General features: G+C 38.8%; 2 protein-coding genes across 20 annotated transcripts in view; one reads left to right on the forward strand and one right to left on the reverse strand.

The window, feature by feature from the left end:
• The window catches only part of LOC100116102 (cAMP-specific 3',5'-cyclic phosphodiesterase), a 185,832-nt gene extending 174,023 nt beyond the window's left edge, over positions 1–11,809 (forward strand). For 11 of the 15 annotated variants that reach the window (XM_016989321.3, XM_016989315.3, XM_031921182.2 and 8 more), the window contains 6 exons: positions 381–604; positions 2,365–2,628; positions 6,062–6,161; positions 6,255–6,532; positions 6,618–6,992; positions 7,367–10,953. In XM_016989321.3, coding sequence (XP_016844810.1) covers positions 381–604; positions 2,365–2,628; positions 6,062–6,161; positions 6,255–6,532; positions 6,618–6,992; positions 7,367–7,480 — 1,355 coding nt within the window. In that variant the 3' untranslated portion in view covers positions 7,481–10,953. Of the gene's footprint in view, positions 1–380; positions 605–2,364; positions 2,629–6,061; positions 6,162–6,254; positions 6,533–6,617; positions 6,993–7,366 lie in introns of all 15 variants that reach the window. The other 4 variants (XM_032596111.1, XM_032596110.1, XM_032596109.1 and 1 more) reach the window with 2 other exon arrangements.
• Positions 10,979–19,820, reverse strand: LOC100116140 (fatty acid desaturase-like). Of its 5 annotated transcripts, none has more exons than XM_008207458.4 (6): positions 19,478–19,820; positions 15,493–15,857; positions 14,644–14,774; positions 14,348–14,553; positions 13,226–13,411; positions 10,979–12,885 (listed from the first exon to the last, which is right to left on the reverse strand). In XM_008207458.4, the coding sequence occupies exons 2-6, from the start codon at positions 15,821–15,823 to the stop codon at positions 12,606–12,608; spliced, it is 1,134 nt and encodes a 377-aa protein (XP_008205680.1). In that variant the 5' UTR covers positions 15,824–15,857; positions 19,478–19,820; the 3' UTR covers positions 10,979–12,605. The 5 variants fall into 5 exon arrangements, with proteins under 5 accessions (XP_008205680.1, XP_031777044.1, XP_001600683.2 ...); XM_031921184.2 differs by having other exon boundaries at positions 19,615–19,783; XM_001600633.6 differs by having other exon boundaries at positions 17,000–19,752.
• Positions 19,821–20,476: the final 656 nt, after the last annotated feature.

Consider the following 20,476-nt stretch of genomic DNA (forward strand, 5'->3'; position numbering starts at 1 on the left):
GGTCATGTTTTCTAAACTGTTAAAATTAAATAGCCTAGTAAGGAGAGATGCTTGCACGAGTAAGGTACACTCTCCTGCGTACGTCGCGAAGTTAAACTTTTAAACACCGTTAGGAACTACTAAATTAATTTTTAGTCAAGTCTCTAACGCGCGGGTAAAGGGAATGTAAAATGAGACCTTTCCAGCTTTCGCTGCTGCTACTGCGCGGAAAAACTCTGCAAATTCAGAAAAAAATCTAGTTAAAAACTACAAGTAAAAATGCGTATCTTTGTCAAGTAGATAGGTATGTCTGAGTATGGATAGACGCACATATCCAAACCGTTCCACCCGTAGAGTATTATACGTCTTCCAATATCAATAATCCATCCCGATAATTTCAGACAAGCAGCAGGAGCTGGACCTGCCGTCGCTTCGCATCGACGATGCTCCGCCCGGCAGTATGGACGCCCGGGCTGCTAAGAAGCTGGACCGCGCGCAGCGAGGACCTTTGGCAATGTCGCACATCAGCGGCGTCAAACGTCCCCTAACCCACACCAATAGCTTCACCGGTGAACGGGTGCCCGTCTACGGTGTCGAGACGCCCCACGAAGAAGAGCTCGGCAAGGTGAGTTCGTTATATACCTCGCACTCGAGCTATGTGCTTTCGAGGAAGGATGTTATTAGAGAGGAAACGAGGGTGTAATTATCTAGGCAAGATTGCCGGCGCGGATGAGATGGGTACTGGGTGTTGTTTACGCCGTTGTTCCTATGGTTAGCTTGCTATTGATATCGGATTTTCTTTGGGATAATGTAGCTTTACAAAATTTTATTTGGAGCCCGATAAAACTTTCTTTTTTTCTGTTGCTCCGCTTGTTCATTACCGAGAGTGAAGGAAAGTAAGATCAAGTTTTCAGAGATGCAAACTCCGAACTATACAAATAAACTAAAACTCCTTTGAGCTTCTTTCTCGCATACACGCATAACGCCAAGTAGGCTATCGCGATTTCACGGTTTTAGCAGATAACGAATCTCCCTGCAGCGCAGGGAGAACTTTTCTGAAACTACGTTAGAGGAAGTTTTTTTCTCCAGCCTAGGTATATATAATCTTGACGTCGAGCTTCCAATTGTTCCAAGTCACGAACCGTTCCATTTAGATGCCACAAACGAAAGCGCTATCATAAGGTTATCAACTAATTCGAATCAGCTTTCCGCGGCGTTTAATCGTGCGGATTTACTATACCTATATATATTTATGCCTATCAGCTTTATTGAACTCGGAGATATTGGTTATGGCGGAATCAGTGTTTAGCCGATGCAGTGGTTGTGAATGCTTAATCCAAAACGAATAAACATTCGGCTGATTGCCTCGGGTCGCGCTTTGTGCCTGGCAATCGGAAGAAGCGGATGGCACAATTTTGAGATCGATCGAAATCAAGCTGGATGAATCCAGACACCAAGAGGCTGCAATTGTTACGCTTTGTTTAGAGTTGACGAGTATACTGGTCTCGAGCTAGTAGTATACTGTAACTTTGAAAGCCACACGCAAATTGCTCATTGTTTTTACATTAAGCTCGTCCTGTGCTCTGTTACGCGATATCATTGTATGCCGCGATTGTTCTGCGGCACCCAGAGAAGTTATTGTTGTAAATGGAAGGACCGATTGTTCTCATCGGTGATGATGTATTTTGTGTTTATTCGGTTCACGATTTAACAGGTATATGGTATAAACGGTGTAATTTCAATATGATTCGAATAATATTTAATATTTGCTAATATTCCATTAAGCATTTATGTGTACGATTATTAATAACTAATTAACGCGTCGAAAGGGTGGCAAAAATTTTAATTACGTGAACGTTGAGTGATAGGAGAGCAGAGGTGCTTCAAACGCAGCAATAAATTGATTTTAGGTGGTATAATTTAGCTTCATTCAACGCGCTCTCTGCGTGCGTAAGAGTATTAATTAGTAAGGAGATAATCAATCGGGATGTGCGTTTACAAAACCGTATCGACCAATTACTATTACCTATACCTACCTACATTCGAGTGAAAAGGGAAATTCAGCGAACACAGCGAGCCTCCATAAATCAAATCCAAAAGTAATCAATTTCTTCCAGTCGTGAGATATAAATCGCATCCTGATCGACTATCTGTCCCGGCCACGAGGGTTAAGCAACTAACTCGATAAACTACGAAGCAAGCGCGGCATACTATCTACAGTATTGTATCTATATAATCTCCCTGTCATCGACGCGCTTATCGCGTGGAGGATAGGTCCCCGCGGGTGGTGGATGTAGATAAATGAGCTTCGTCTATACACACTCACACAGAGAGACAGTTCTGAAAAGTTTTAGTTATATATACACCCTTTGTTTGTTCGTGCAGCTACTCAACGACATCGATAAGTGGGGCATCGACATCTTCAGGATAGGCGAACTGAGCAATCACCGGCCGCTGACCGCCATCGCCTACACGGCCTTCCGTGAGAGGGACCTGCTCAAGATCATCATGATACCGCCGAAAACTTTCGTCACCTTCATGATGACTCTCGAGGATCACTACGTCAAGGATAATCCGTTCCACAACAGTCTTCACGCCGCCGACGTCACCCAGTCCACGCATACCCTGCTTAATACTCCCGCTCTCGAGGTGAGTCTATCTATCTCTTGTTTCTACAGAGGATGTACGCTTGTATCGCAGCCTGATGCACTATGCGGGGGCGTCTAAAGCCCCGTTAATCATTATTTCCCAGTCTCCTCCTGCGACTCGTTTTGGTTTATGTACTATACGTACAGCGTGGAAACGCGGAACGTATAGCGCGTTCCCGTTAAATAAGAGAAACAGAATTGATTCTTCTATATATATATATTATTGTCCATGCGTCGTCCCTTATAATATAATCCCACCGGGTAAAATCTCAACATCGTTTTTCAAAGCATGTATTATATAATCAAGACTGCGCTCTATACATCGAAAGAAATATCGAATGAAAATTACATGTTAAGCCGGAGCTAAAGTTGTCGCTGCGATAAAGTCCCGGTGTTTATGAAGCTTCGACCAGCTCAAATATTTAACCACTCGCATCTCCCGCATGGAAAGCTTCGTGTACCGTTACGCATTCTATACATTATATAAACGCCGCGGGCATTCGAACGAGGGCGACGACGAACTGCAGAAGTTCCGGGAAATAAAAAGCGAAAGAAACTACTTCAAGCCAGGGAAAAAATGCAGCGCATAAGAAAAACGAGTCACGTTTTTCTTCTTCTTGCGTCGGTCCGATGATAAATTAGTCAATTCGTAGGCGTGATTTATGCTTTTTTTTAGGTTTTGCGGTATTTTGTTTCTCTTTTTGGAGCGTTTGCAGAATGTCTCAGGGGATGATCAAACAAACGACGTCGCGCGTCGGCGTCTAAAATTCGCTGTTTATCCGAAGGGTCACGACTTTGACGTGTTGGTATAAAATTTCCGAGTGGGCGTCGATCGTTTAAATGCGCGACGGCTCATTCAAACAATTCGGCGCGGGAATATATAATTTTATTTGGTGTAGATAATTAACATACGATTAATGCGTCACTGTCATATTTTCGTTCGAAAGCGTCCCAAAAAACAACCTGTTCTGAAATTCTTATCATATCGGACAAATAAATATGACGAAACGTATTTTTTTTCCCTAAAGATTTCAAAATATTTTTATCCCCCGCGAGCGTATAAGTCACAGCTGTTTGTCGTGCATCTCTCGTAGCATTATCGATTAGTTGCGGGTTCGCGCACAGTTTAGACAGCTGCAAATGATGTTTACGGGATCACTTTCTAAGCATGGAAGCGTTGAAATGGTTATGAATATAGTTTGTGAAAACCCTAAATTGGACGTTTACAGAATTTTCAGTCTATGCGAAGCTTTTATAAATTGCTATCAATGATTATATTTTTAGAATCTTGTTTTCTAGTCCTTTACATCCTTTCGCATAGAATTGAGGTCCATTTTAAAATACATCTGCCTCGAATAAACGAATAATACAATTTCCATGAAAATTGGATCTAATATGCTGTTTGCGTCGACTCTCGGCGAAAGGTTAAAGTAAGATCCTTCGGAAGGCATGAAGAAAACTTATTTGAATCTACAAATAAGTGGATTTTAAAATAATATTTAAGATCGCACAGAATTATAATGTCTATTCTCCAATGTACTTTTCTGCAGACGTGATCAGTTTTATATGCGTACGCAGTTTACATAAAATTTATTTCTAGTTTTTATGAACAATTTTTTGGCATATATATATGAAATGAAGCGATCAGTTGCGTTTGATTGATCTCGAAATAAAATAACTTTGTATGAAGGCTTTCAAAATACCCGACATGAATTCTAGCTTCAATTTTGGATATATATATATATATATATATATATATATATATATATATATATATATATATATATTACAGTCAATCCATTAGATTACTTCGCGGCAGCGACTTCAAGATGAAACATAGTCGCTAGCGTATCGACATTTCTCTTGATTCGTATACGGTATTTCAACGTTTTTAGATTGAAAATATTTTCATGATAAAAAGCTTTAAATTTCAACATCAATCTCTTGATGCTTTCGACAACATTTCCCCTATCTGATTAAAAGATTCTTTTGAGCTGCGAAATAGCGTATGGTTATACACGCTAGAACAGATTTACAGCCCAGTATATTGAAATATTCACGCAAAACGATGGAGCTTTCGAGTTGGGAAATCGGATCGGCTGTTTTCCCGCGGATGTTTAGTTGATGCGAGCCGATGAAACACGCCGTGGGATAGTTTGACGAGCTCCCCGAGGGCGATCGTGTGCGCTGCACTGATAACATTAAATTATTCAAAGCGGTGACGTTTACTGTGGGACACCCGGAATTATTCACTTCTATTATCTTGCGCTGAATTACATAACGGTGTATGTAGTTTTTAATTCTACTTAATTAACACGTCGTTGGTCAATGCAATCGGAATGAGATCAATAAATTACATTATCTTTCTGAAATAAGCTGAATCCGATCCTTGAAAGATAAAGCAAAAAAATGTTGAAATCGAATTCTGTATAAATGTTAACTTTTAAAATTAGCACAATGCAGCAGAAAATATTAAACAGGCACCTGCATGTATGCAGTGTTATTTTATCATTACAGTTTTGTAATTTTCATGAACATTGTCCGTCTCTGCGTGTATTTAAGTTTAGGGAAATGTTGGAAAACGCAACGAAATTCATAAATTTTACACCTCGCTGATTTCATTTAAATTCAAAGACACCGACATACATATTCAGAGGTATTAAAGCAAATGCCCACGGGGGAGGAATCTCAGCAAAATGTTGGTCACTCCTAGCTTGAAGATCCAGAGGATTAGCAAAACGTTGAGATTGAAATGGCGTCTAATCCGTGATTGTATTAGGAGTTTGACTGTTCACTATGTATTGAAGTTTGACGAATGTATTAGTTTACTAATTCAAATTAGTAATTTTATGGCCATATGTGTAAAGTGAAGCATCATAAAACGCTAACTGGTATTGGTAGGCCTTAAAATGGTGCTGAATTTTAAATTTACAGTTAAGTTTAGGATTATAATTCATAATTGATGATATGTTCGAACCATAATCTTTCATTAGAATTATCTTTAAAAATTCTAGTCAGTGCCTTAAGAATATAACATTAATATTTTGATTCTTATAAAAGTCAATTAAAATTCAAGATAACATGGTAATGCAGATGAGCCGTATTAATTCAACGCTAGGTTGTTGTACCGTAAAGTGGATGCTAACGTAATAATAACACAGTCGATCGCATACGCGCGTACAAAGTACAACAGTACAAAGCATTAGTCGATTATTCGGAGCGAACTCTATGTTTATTTATGACAAATTTTTTCAGTCTTTTCTGCAGTGCATTCCCATATCACTCGTAGACTATTTCGAATTCTAAATATTTATAAAACTTTTGAGCTACGAGTTAACGGTTGGAACTTTAGATCAAAATATATTTTTAAGTGCAAAATGCAAAATAATATTTTGCTCACACTATTATTGATTGTTAAAACTTATCTTTTTCAGTCTGTGTTCACGCCGTTAGAGATAACAGCTGCCCTCTTCGCCGCAACCATTCACGACGTCGATCATCCTGGTCTCACCAATCAATTTCTTATTAACTCAAGTAAGAATACGTTAGAATTTTATCCAATTTCCAAAACTGATCGAATGAAAAACGCGTCAAACAACAGATTTTAAATAACACGTTGAATTACAGGTTCAGAATTAGCTTTGATGTACAACGACGAATCCGTGTTAGAAAATCATCATCTGGCAGTTGCGTTCAAACTGCTGCAAAACGAAGGCTGCGATATCTTTTCCAACTGCACGAAAAAGCAACGCCAGACCCTGAGGAAAATGGTCATAGACATGGTACTGTCCACGGACATGTCCAAACACATGTCCCTCCTCGCCGACCTCAAAACCATGGTGGAGACCAAGAAGGTCGCCGGTTCTGGCGTTCTATTACTCGATAATTACACAGACCGAATTCAGGTAATTCATCGCGTTGCGATATTAAAATTCTTGCAAAGTAATAAAACTATCTGAATCGTTTAACCATAACTTTTAACAACGTCAGGTCCTGGAGAACCTGGTCCACTGCGCCGATTTGTCGAATCCGACGAAGCCGCTGCCGCTGTACCGACGTTGGGTCGACCTGCTCATGGAGGAGTTCTTCCAGCAGGGTGACCGCGAGCGCGAGCAGAACATGGACATCAGTCCCATGTGCGACAGGCACAACGCGACTATCGAAAAGTCGCAGGTCGGCTTTATCGACTATATCGTGCACCCGCTGTGGGAAACCTGGGCCGACCTCGTGCATCCCGACGCCCAAGAAATACTCGACACCCTCGAGGAGAACCGCGACTGGTACCAGTCGATGATACCACCCTCGCCCCCGCCCGACTACCAACAGTCCTCCGAGCATCAACAAGCCGACAAGATGCACTTCCAGGTATTTCAGCCAGATTAGATTGTACATTTTAATGAAACTAATTAGAGGGGAATCGCTGAATCAAAGGCTTGCATATAGATATAGTTAAAATCAACTTATCTATAACCGTAACAATTTGCTTTAGAGATAGATATTGATTTACTGGTTTCTAAATTAATTTTGCATGACGGGTGTAGTAAGGTATTTCCGAAATAATAACACAGCATATATGATTAATTTCAAATAAACACCACCATCTACACATTAAACATTAGTTAATAATTAATAGGGTCAATCTTCTGTGCAGCGAATACTCGTGAAAATTTGAAATTACCGATAAGAATATAGAAGTGTGAAAAAAAAAGATTAAAAACCCATCTTTCGCGTGTTTTTAGGTGACGTTGGAGGAGGGCGAGGAGCCGCACAGTCCGGACAAGGCGCGCAGCCTGTCGACGGACCAGGGCAACAACAGCGATCCCGAGGAGATCCCGGGCGATGCTGGGATGTGACGGAGGCTAGCCGGCGTCTGCAAAAAGCTCTACGAAAAAGTACAGCAGACCTGGTGGCGCGTGCGCCAGTGACATGCCTGCGCTGCTGCTACTGCTCGCAAGAGGACAACCAAGAATACACACAGACACACATACACGCAGACACAAACCATCGTCCGCGCGGCTTCCTGTATTCCCCTTGTCCAGCGCTACCCCGAGAGACGAAGAGAAAGAAGAAGCAGCAGTACTTCGGCGATCATTCCTCTTCTTCGACCCCTCCTTCCTCTCCGAGTCGAATTTTGGGCAGCAGGAATGTTGCGGGGCATCAAAGATTATCGATCGAAGACTGACTGTTTATAAAGGAAGCGGCGGCGACGGCGTCGTGTTTATCACGCTACACGTGTGCGCCCAGGGTCGTAACGCGTGTGCAGACGAGCTTAAAATTCAAACGAAAATGTAAGTAACGGAGAAAAAATAACAAAGTCAACAATGACAACAAAAAAAGTGTGTGGGGAACGTATAGAGAGGTGTGAAGCCAAATGATTTTTTTTCCGTTTGAGGTGTAGGTGAAATTCGGCTGGCCCGAACTCGTGTCAAGGCGTTATAGATCGAGTGCGACGTTTCGTTAGGACGTTCTGTACCTTATACTCTGTAATATTTTAATTTGAGGATCATGAAACACTCGCCCACGCATATTGAATGCACCGAGGGCAAAGTCCGTCTTCTGCGCACATGATAACGCAGTTTTTTCCTCCCCTCCGATTATACTTTGTACACGACGACGGAGATAATGTAATCGGGATTAAAAAATAAAAAAAGAAGTTCGATTTCGTCGGGGAAGAGGAACAGATGGACGCTGGTCTATCGCATACGCACACGCACACACATACACACGAAGACATTAACAAGCTGGGAGAATTGATCGCAAGATGCCAAACAAACAAGAGGGAGCGAGACTGTGCTCGAAAGGGAAAAAACTGCATTATCGTGATACACGAAAACGACGAGATGAAAGAGACGAGCAGCGAGGAGAGTTATTAGGCGCTTTCGATCGATCGTGCGCAGCAGCACACCCCGTGTGAAGACAGAGACACAAAGACAAACGCATCATGTAGTAGTTTCTGGGGTTATAGAGAAGAGGGAGCAGCGGGAAACTTATTTTTCTTCCGATCGACTCTTGTGTCTTGTGTAGCCAGGCTGATCTATATATTTTCTAACGACATATCATCAAAGAACGTTTATATTGCGAAATAGTGTCCGGCTTGAGATGAAAGCGAGATAAATTATTAACGAATAGATTGAATCTCCGGCGACTCATTTGTATATCAAAAGAGAGTTGATTTTTTCCGCTCGATATGGAATAGAATTTTTCGGGAAAGGACTCCTCGATTTCTTTGCTTCTATTATCGTTCGTGTGTAGCTGCGCATGTTGTCGAAGCTTTGTGATTCGGGAAGTGGAAAGTCGTGCGTTGTATACATATATACTTAAGAGACTTTAAAAGAGCACGACTATATCGATCGATACTTTTGGTCGAAATCCAAGATTACGATTAATCGTGGCGTTTTTAACATTTTACTCGCGGAGGCAGGCTGAGCGAGAAAAGACATGCTGCAACATAAAATCTCTCGCGAGCTTGAGCTGAATTTGAGATGTGTACGTAGAGCAACAAGTTTTTCTCGAAAGTATAAATACAAATTGCAGAAAATTGATGAAAAAACTCACAGTCTGGATAGCTCACTATGGTGCTTAAGAATAAATACGTAGTTCGGTGGATCGCCTCAGGCGGTGAATTTGTTATACGTGGAAATTGATGCAAAAAGTTCTGCGCCACACACCGACACACATATTATATATTATATATATTAAAGCAGAGATGACGAAGAGGATACAAGTATATAAATAAATGCTGTTAGAACCGTGCGACAATCGCGATACAAGATTCGTCTGTTCTTTCCTCTTTTGCGTTCGATTTTTTTTCTTATATACATATATAGAGATCTTTTCTTTCTCATCGAAGAGGGAAGCAATTAATTTTAATATATAACTGCGTAAAAGCTGGCCTTTCAGGGTTTGTATTAAAATTAATTCGAACAAAGAAAAGTGGCTACGATGTTTATATATAACGCAGCACCTGCGAATGATGTACAGTGTCATAGACAAGTGCGAATCTCGTGGATAAATAGTCGTTTTTTAAGGAAAGGAAAATTCAAACAAAAAAAAATACACGAAATAAATTAACGCAGATGAACAGTCCTTTCTCTCATGTTGCATGTTGAAGGTCGAGGAATCTCCATTAGTCCACTTCTCGTAAAAAGAATATGAAGGAAAATAAAAATAAAAAAGGGAACGCAGTCGTCATTATGGTATACCTACCTTTATTACCGGTTTGTAATCGTAGTAAATCCAGCATTCGTCCTTGGGAGAGTCGGATGGAAATTCGTCGTGAAGATTATCTACTTTGCCTGTGTTTGCCGCTGTTCTCGCGATTTTCAACTCAAACAGTCGAAATGCACAACTGGTTTGTTGTATTTTTTTTACCGCTGACCAAGTGTCCTGCAGTTTCTTTTTTCTCACTTAGTTTTATGAGAAAGTTATCTCGGCAGAGTATTTTTACCAGTTCTTTTAAAAATGAGAATCAAATTTTAAAACAAAATTAGATTTGTCAATTATAACTCGATTTTTATACTTGTAAGATAGTTTTACGATTTATTGAAAATAATATTTTATACGGATAAATTTACAATGTAAGGTTTCTTAATTTTAGTGCAAGTGATGACGAACTTTAAAAAATGATTATATAAACATGTGCAGTAAACAAATTTGATCTCTCGAACAAGAGTTCAAAATTATTCACTGTAAAACGTCATAATTAATTAATTTGGCAATTAAAATGATTTATGATTTTTTTCAGACTGTTGTAATGTGCACAATTTCTGATAATATTTTTTAAGTGTTACTAGTTTAATGAATATCGTTAAAATAGAAATAATAAAATGAAAGCAAAAAAATAAGTATTTATCGTGCTTTTCATCCGACTCTTGCCCCGACGATGTAGAATCAATCACGCGTCTCTCTCCGCTTGTGCGCAAGTAGTCTCACACAAGAGTACGTCGTTATAGCTGATGTCCGATCGGGAAATCTATGTGCGCCCATCGAGCTTCATGACAGGCGACTCTGAGAAAAAAAGCTAAAGAAACAAACTGTGAAGGATCGTGCGGCAGATTTTCTCATAGCTAAAACTGACGAGCTTTTCATACTCCTAGCGCCATCATCGACGATTAAGATATGTACGCGAAACACAAAACAGCATTGTGAATCTTAGCACAAACTTCATCTACGAACAAACGGTCGTCGATTAGCTAACGTAATAAATAAATACATCAAGCTGAAACGCAAACGAGAGTCCGTAGATATAATTCGCGTGTAGATTACCTAAACAACAACAACAACAACAACAACAAAAACTCCGACGTAATCGCATTAGTTTATGAAAGAAAAAAATAAAGTAAAATAAATACAAATAATTATCGATGTGTGTGTCATAGACATTGAACCTAGCGAGTGTCTGGTGCTGGCCACCAAGGTTTGGTTGATAATTTTAGCCTTTAAGTCCTTAGCATTAAACCTGAGAAGTTTCTTTTTCTCTATATATTTTAATTCATTTCCTTTTATCCTTTTTTGTGTGCTGTTTTTTCGAAAAAGTTGTTATTGAATTTAGATAAATATAATCCGTCAAGACGGACAGAAAGCAAGAGCAAAAATGATGGGTCACACAAACAAACACATATATATTATATAAGCAGAAAATAAAACAAAGGAAAAACTCCTAGTGGTTTTCTCGAGGCTCGTGAAAACCGATGTCAGTCAGGAAAAAGTTCGACAGTGGATGTTTAATTCTTTTTTTCCTCTTTTTTTCGTTTGTATCCTGTCGGTTTAGCGAAAAAGTGTGTGCACAAGAAAAGCACCTCGAAATTTATTCGAGCTTGCGCTGCGCATGGAACTAGAGAGTTCGAGACGCAAAAATATACAAGGCGCCTTCGATGAGCGCTTGACAACAATGTATTGTTTATTACGGACACTCATATTCTGAACGCTATCACTATTGTCTTTTTTATTATTTATTACTTATGCATCGAGTCTGCTGTAACCGTGTTTTACAAAACAAAATGAAGTGAAATGAATAAAAAAAACTACGACAACTGCAACTACTCAATAACGTATAATCCTATAATATGAAGAAGAAAACAAATGCAGCGTGTTTAATTGCTGGACAGTTAAATGAACATGTATTAATATCATGTAACCCTTGTACGAATATATGTGTAATAAAAACATATTTATTGTCCGAAGTCCCGTTCTTTTCTGATTTTTTTAATTGACACTATTTTTTTTTCTTCCCACACCTTTGTATCCCTTTGTTTAATGGTTAATCATTAAATAATTCAATATTTGGCGTGCATTCACAATCCTGTTATACTTACTAAAAATTTGGTATAATAATTTAGAAGAACTAAATATAAAGACACTATTTTCAACTTCACGTGGTAATTTGGCATATATCGCGCTCTGCTTGAAAAATAATGAAAAAACTTTTGCGATTCAAACATAAGAGATTCAAGTAAACATTTTTTTTTGTACAAAACACTTTATTGCTATAAAGTAACGCATCAATGATTTTTCCTCATCAAATCAAAGAGACGAAAATATGCACCAAGATAATGCTTTATACTTCAACTTATTGGAATCAAACGCGATACGAAGATATTAATCATATTCAATTGTAATTATGTGAAAACCGACATTTAAAAGAAATTTCAATTTTGTTCGCAAATTCGAATGTCGTTCTTAGTTTTGTATGTACGCTTATCAAAATTTCTTCAAAAGCTTACGTGTTACGTTAACGACGCTAATTTCGTAGTAATAATAATATTATTATAAGAATAAGGATATAACATATACTGGAACAATAAATCAACAAATTGACAAATGTCCTAACGAACCTTCATCCTCTGCTAATTTCGTTTTCCGAAAATAAAAACGTAGATTAACGCCAACAGCAACTCGTAAAAGATGAACGATTCCCATACAAACGAAAGAAAAAAAAGAGTGAAGATAAAGGCACTGCTGGGATGTATATGGATATTTTCATTTAGCCTTCGTCTCCTCGGGTGGCGCTGCGACCTCGCAATGCGTACCGTCACCCTTATTCGTGATCGTTAACTTGATAAGGTCGGACGAGGGCTGTTTTCGGTCGTAGGCCCAGCCGATCTTGGCGAAGGTGTCGATGAAGATGGTGGTTGAATCGATCGTAAAGTGACCGAACTCCGAAGCCTTGTAGTCCCAAGGAAATGCGTGATGGTAGTTGTGCCAGCCTTCACCACCTGTCGCCATCGAGATCAGGATGTTCTCCGTGGGAGCGATGGTTCTGAAAAATAGTTTTTTTTTATTCCAAAATTCAGAATTTTTTAGCTGTTGGATAATACGGCTCCAGCTGGTTATATATATATATATATATATATATATATATATATATATCGTGCACTGCTCAAGTCTGCCTGTATCATTATCTTTACTACTTATTTTAATAAACTTATGTTTCCAAATTAACGATGTTATGAATTCAAATTTTATTTTTAAAATTGATAGTTATTATAATTGTAGATGAAACAACTTTTGTTCAACTAATCATTGTAAAGATATATAGACACAACATTTTTCTAATGTTTCAATTTTTAGTTAAAAAAATAACGAATTCAAGAACTTACTTATCGTAGGGTCTCCATCCGAAAATGTGAGCCACACTGTTTACGCACCAGGTGACATTCAATACGTAAGCATATCGCATGAATATTTGCGATATAATTGCGTAGTACCAATCTTCATTCCAAAAATATACTGGAACCGCGGTTGGTAAAATAAAGCAAAAAAGTAACTTTAAAACAATGTAGTACCTGTTAACAAAGAAGACGTGATTGAAAATTAACTGCCTTGAATCGTGAATTGAAGTGCCTGTACCTATAAACTACGTTTTGTAATGCCTTAGTCATGAAAACAAGCAAAAATCACACTGATTTTCAGAGTGATTGTAAGTATAGTGTGTAAATTCATAGTTCATTCAAATTGTTACATATGGCACCATCATCCCCAACATTGTTGCAAATTGAAATGATTGATATCAGACCTTGATCTATTGAAAAATTTAAATTAATTACATGGAAGGTCAAAGTGCAAACTAATGTTAATTTATCAATTACAATCGCGAATAATTCCTATAAACCTATATATTTTAAATTTTTCATTCAGTTCTGCATTACAGACATATGATGCAAAATATTTCATCAAATGCTTTAAAATCTAAATTTTTAATGTTTGGTATGCGATACTATAAAGAATTCATTAATACTTCAGACACCTTTTATACTCTAGGTCAGTATCATATTAATGCCAAATAAACACGAGCTATTCGGCTCGCATATACAAGTAGACTCAAGTGAATGAAGACCATGTTCCACTTTGTTATTGTTGCATCGAAATGCGACCAGTAGTTACTCTTACATATCTCTTTCTGATAATCAAACTTAAACATTACGTTAAATTGGTAGAAGAAAGTAAACACCAGCTATATAACTACTCTAATCCTACTATTCGTCCTTTGATTGGCAGTTACTAATATATGTAAATATATGTAAACTAATCTGCTCAGATGCAATGCATACAGACTTTGATGAAAGAAAATCGTTAAGTCGTTTTTTTTCACGTAACCGAAGAGGCAATACATGATCTCAGAATTATATATCAACATCATTTTTAATAGCCTCGCTATTATTTTATGCAGTGAGAGAAAATTATAAATATGTGATAAAACTAAATGAAATTGAAATACTAACTTTTCACCAAAAGTGACGACAGGATCGGCGAGTATGTCGCTCATGTCAATTTGTTCACCTTTTCTTCGGACTTCCGGATGCTTGCGCAACATCAGCCAACCGACATGGGAGAAGAAGAAACCTCGATTGCTGTTGTGCGGGTCCGCATTGGTTTCCGAATATTTATGATGGACTCGGTGATCCCTCACCCAATTATATATCGAATTCTGAAACAAGAGTGTACACCTGTAGACGAAATCTCTACAAATATATTAGCAAAGCGCAAACGTTAGCTAAAAACAAAGTGAATACTGTACCATTCCAGAAATACTGTAGAAGCACAACAGAATTATTCTAAGAGGCGTCTTTGCTTTGTACGAGCGATGAGTCCAAAGTCGATGTACGCCGGCTCCGACTCCGAAAGAAGCCAGAACAGCGGCCGTCCAAGCTGAGAATACGAAAGGCAAAATATATTTAATTTCTATTAAACAATTTTACTGTTGTATATTACCGCATTTATTCGTTTGAAAAAATATATTATTAAATCAATTTCCATGCATCTTTCATGCAGTATTAATTATTATATCAGCAGTATAATCAGTTATTACTGGAGAAAACAAAAGTAAATGAAAGCGTTGAATGACACATTTTTTAGCACTACACCTGCAAAATCCGGTTTCCCGCTATCTAAAAAACTCACACTTGGCAGCAGTCTTGCTTGACCTTTCGCAAACGTTCGCACACGTTGTCTATGATGAAAAGCAGCGAAAAATCATAAATCATAAACAGCTCGATTTTTTACGAAAACAAAGATGGGTTCGATTTGAATTTTTAAAACGAAAGTGGCAAGAAGAGCTTTGATTAGGTTTAAAAAAAGAGATTTTTATTATTTTTTGCTTTTTTCAAACGTAGATAACTTTTTACCCAAGCAACCACCTTTTACACTTTTCTGTACCGTTAAATAATGGCTGATATTCGTTAAAATTATTCATGTGCTTATTTCCTATAAAAGAGTTTAAGCCGATGTCTGGCAAAATTGCAAGGTTTTTCATGCTCTGAACAATAATAAAGGAACCTAGCAAATCTTGTTTGTCTCATTCAAACCCCGAAAGGTGTCTTCCATACAGATTCGCACGTATACGTATGCACAAAACGATCAAACTCACCCCAAGCTGCGGTGCGCCAGCGCTGCACATACGGGAAGGTGATGTAGCTGTAAAGCGCTATAAGGTGAAAAATCGTGATCGCGATGACGTTCCTCCAGATGATCGCCTGCCCATTGAAGGTCAAACTGTTAGCGATGAATTTTTCGTTATCCTCCCTCGACTGAACCTTTTCCTCGCTGCCCTTGGCGAATCCGTTGCTCAGACCGTTGCCGTCGCGCTTTATGCCGTTGCTCCTCTTCAGGCCGTGAATCTCGGCTTTGGGATCGTACGATCGATCGATCTCTTGATGGTAAAAGGACTGCGGCTCGGCCGGCACCTCGTCTGGCAGCATTTTGTCCACTTTTTGCAATCGCCGCGAGAGATATCTGTGCACAGGCCGTTGGGAGAGCGATTATGGACACGAGCAATTAAAATGTATTATATCGCGCTGTTCTTAATTTCTTCGGCTGCAGTCGCATATGCGTACACCGGGAGCATGCGCATTATATATACAGACGCACGTATACACGCACACAGACACACATACGCCTGGATATGCACTACACACCACTTAATGCTGCTTACCCCACGACCATGAAACCATTGCCTTGTAACCGACTGCTTAATACGTCTTCATTTCAATTTCCTTTTTATATTAAAAGCTTCATTATTTACCTACGTTCGTGTTGCACTACGCTGCGTTGGGAAATTAATCATTGTTTCCAAAAAATTTTAATTTTTAGTGGTCTTTCTAGCATTGAAATTCTAGTCTAAGGCTACGATGTTCTACGACGTCGTGTTATTCAGGTCACGTGACGATTTCACAACACGGATGGATTAAAATATTTGAAATAACAAGTGTGTTGAAAAAAAAATTAAAAAATATTATATATTTTAGCATAATAATATGGTCGTCATTGACAACTAGCTTCAAAGCCGTGCGATCGATAAGAATAATAGATGATTAACTGCGCGGAAATCCGTTCGACATACGCCTGATTGAAAAAAATTCCACGTTGAATTGAAAGAATAATTTTGAAATTCAAGCTTTTCTCGTCAAATTGCGGAGGAATTAAGGAAGCAATCGGACTTCCCCCGCACGTACTGTTTGGAGTAGAGTAAGCTGTAAACTTCTGGAGTGCTTGCCGAAGCCATTAATGTTTCTATTCGATGGGATATTGATGGCCTGCATGTCAGTGGTCGGACTTCCCATTTCTGATGTTGCCTCTAGTTGTTCGTTGTAAGTGATGGAATAGCTGCTCCGACAATCAAGTTTAGCATGAAAATGCACTGCAGTAGTGCATTAATTAGCGACTTAACTCTTTGACTTTGGTCTAAAAAGTAAAAGCGTAAAAAGCGGCTTTGCGGGTCGGTCAAAAAATTATTGAAAAATTAAGTGGCAGCAAAAAAAAGCTTTGAAAATTCAATCCAACCATAGCATTCATACGTTGACATAGCTCGCAAAACGACTTATCGTTAAATTCGTAGGCCAAATATATTGCAAAATATAAAAAATTCCAAGATTTACCCTATCGACAGCAGGCCAAACGAAGCCTTCCTCGTATCAGCGACTCGGCCGCGTCGGGAGTCGATCTATCACTCGCGAACTCTCTCGCGCAAATAAGCGCAATAAGAAACACGGACTAGATATATGATTGCTCGCGCTTGATGAACAAGTATAGGTATATACAAAGCACAAAGCTGAGGGGCCCACTGCCGGCCAGGTGATATAGGCGCGAAATCGCGTCAACGAGAGAGTGAGAAAATCGTCGGTCGCGCGTACGCACACTATGTCTAAGCGCCAACTATCGCTCGCGAAAAATCGCTGTCGCGCTTGCAGAGAGATGCACCGAGAGATGAGAGAGAAGGAGAGGGGGACCACCGGCCGCCTTATTGAAAATGAACAGCCTGCTGCAGAGAGCGGTACCCTACATCCGTTTGGCCGGTGGCGGCTAATAAGCCGAGTGAGAGAGAGAGAGAGAGGGAGAGAGAGAGAGAGAGAGAGAGAGAGAGAGAGAGAGAGAGAGAGAGAGAGAGAGAGGCATGCATGTACAGTGCAGGCTGCTTTCGAAAGCACTGGTGAGCTTTTGCACACTGAAACAAGACGATGAGATGCTTGGATTTACAAGTTTGCGAGATTTCGGATGAATAATATAGAGACATACGAGTGATGAGGTGAAATAATCTTGCAGAGATAAAATTGCACCATATAAAAAATGTATGCAAATTCATTCATCACCGCTAGTTTTAATCGTATCATCTAGTTTTAATAACACATATAGTCGAGTTTTCTACCGGAAAAACTCACGAATTTTTTTCGGTCTGCTCGGATTTTTCTGGCGATTCTACAATGAACGTTTTTTTCTATCCCATCCAGCTTATTCTGCTTCTAAAGAGCTCAGATCCTTGCAATGTACAGATATTGAAAGCTAAACAAATAAGTATTCTGTCTAAATAACTCGAAAATAACAAATTCAATTGAATAAACAATAAAAGTTTCAAAATATATTTTGAGCTGCTCAGAGAGTTCCGGAACTTAACTCCAACTCGTCTAAAAACGTCGGCTCGGCAATTAGACTAGAATTTTTTTGGGAATTCCCAGCACTAAACTTTGACCGGCTGCATTAATAATGCTGGCAGATTAACATTTTGCTCGATTTCTAATAATGTGCTCTGTATAAGAAAAGTGTAAATATATAAACATAAATCTAGTGTGCATATAATTAATGCGCTTTAAACTGAAATATATAACAAAGTAACACTATAATAGGTAGGTAAAAACGAACAATTTCCAAGTTGTATCTTACACGTAATTTGGGATCTGTATTTTAATATTAACTATGTAATAATATTCACACAAAAAATGCAGACAACATCAACTCGTCTTTGGCTTGCAAAAACGCAGTTTTTTTAAAAAGACCACTATTAACGTGTGAATAATTATTTACAGCCAAAATAGTTAAAATTATCGGACTCGGATTTTTTGAGTACTCACACCTCGACTGTACATTCAAATGCAATATAATTACTCCTATCAACATTTAACGTATACAAACTCACACGAATTTCAAATTAACTCTTGCCCTACAGTTTAAATTTTGACAAAGGTTTTCAGAGACTTTTATGTTACATTATTAAATCAAAAACTAATATCTATGTATGGAGACACGATATGTTTCAAACTCAATTTGAGTGTACCAAAGTCATTCCCTCGACAGAATTTCGAAGCTCCAATATACCTATGTAACTTCAATTCAACTTCAAAGCATATCAATCTAACGCCAATCAAAATTTGGAACTCTATTATATTCTACAACTGTCACAGACGAATTATCTACACCTATAGGTATAAGAAAAATAATCACTTGAAAATATGGCATATTTTATAAAACTTTATAATATAATTCTTCTCATACTATAACATTAGCGTGATTTTAATGCATTTACAAAATAATGTAACTCTATGGCCAAATCGCACGAATGGACGCACAAGAACTGTGAGTGTGATCTCGCAGTAGTCTTACAACACTTTTTTTTATTTTGATTTTTAGTGTACAGCCTTGTGGTTCGATTTGGTTTAACCTGTGGAAAACAATTTTCCGCAAAAAAAAAAAAAAATAATTGCGATATTGCAAATTGTCATACGAATAAATAGTTTTGGCCGATTGGATGATCCGAAAATTTTTAATTATTTTCGTCTTTGGGTTTGAGTAAAATTTGATTAAATTTTACCAAAAACTCGAGCGTACATTTGTTTATACTCTTGAATCTAAATAGCTAGTATAAAACAGATGCAAGCGTACGTATACTACAACTATTACATAGCAACAAATTCCACCCCTTATACCCTGACCTACATACATTACGAGATTAGTCGTCGTCGTCGAAAACAGTCAAAACAACGATCTAATCGTCGACACTGCATATCCGCAGCACACACGTGCATAAACACACACACACACACACACACTGATGACAGGCCGAACAAGATTTTGAGCGCGCGAACCTGCGGGAAAATCATAATTTCACGAAGCCCAGCGCTAGCTCCCGCCGACGCAGCACATGACACTCGCAAATATTCCGCAACTAGAACAACGCGAGTAGAATGAGAGATAGAGATAGAGAGTAGAGAATAAGAGCTACATCAGCCAGCGCAGCAGTGGGCTGCGGAGCCTGGCTATGCAGAAGACAGTCTAAGCCATTATATAGGGGCACTTATTTCGCGCGTCTCTCTGTCGAAATGGTCCTTGAACGCGGGTTTGTAGCGGAGCCGTCGTTTTCGAATTTGCGGAGAGAATCTTCAAGGCGCACTGACGCGCCTATATATACGTATGCAGAATCGTCCTCCGTCGCGCGATTTTAGAAGGTTTCTCGAGCAAAAGTCGGCTGCGAAGCCGTGATGTGCTTATACCTACGCGGAGCAGCTGCTGCTCTATCGCTCTGCTGATGTATGTGTATATGACGAATTCCACGGGTAATTCCCGATTCGAGTGTTCTACCAACTATGAATAATATATCACGTCCCTAGGCCGGGAAAATAAAGAATGTCCCAGATCGCATATGTATTGCCGCCCAAAGCGAAGCCGAGGGTGCAGGCAAACATGCGACCTCAGCATTCTTTGTTCTCGGCCGTGGTGCGTACTTATGCGATTTTACATGCCCCAGCGATCGGAAAGTGACTTTTCCCCGTCAGCGCAGCGGACATTTCAGCAGGAAATGCCACTTCCCGGCCGCTGGCATGTAAAGTAATTTAATTATGCCAATGCATTATAATGCATTATATAGGACGCACAGATAACGCGGAAAAAATATTGTCCAATGAAATCCAAATTCTCTTGTACGTTGGATTGTTTAATGGAATAATGAGATATTTCGAATCATAAATAGGTACAAAGAAAAGAGCTTCATTTTAAAATCACACAATCGAACATATTTAACGACTTTTGTTTAATTGATATGCCTCTCTCCATTTTAGTATGCTAAGTTTATGTCAAGATTTTGTCCG

Source organism: Nasonia vitripennis, chromosome 1 (assembly GCF_009193385.2).
Source record: "Nasonia vitripennis strain AsymCx chromosome 1, Nvit_psr_1.1, whole genome shotgun sequence".
In the NCBI taxonomy this organism is placed as follows: domain Eukaryota; kingdom Metazoa; phylum Arthropoda; class Insecta; order Hymenoptera; family Pteromalidae; genus Nasonia; species Nasonia vitripennis.

Coding starts and splice junctions, on each gene's coding strand:
- LOC100116140 (XM_008207454.4), bottom strand. Junction 14,775..15,492: donor CTGGCGCACCGCAGCTTGGG/GTGAGTTTGATC, acceptor TCGTATTCTCAG/CTTGGACGGCCGCTGTTCTG. Junction 14,554..14,643: donor TCTACAGTATTTCTGGAATG/GTACAGTATTCA, acceptor CTCTTGTTTCAG/AATTCGATATATAATTGGGT.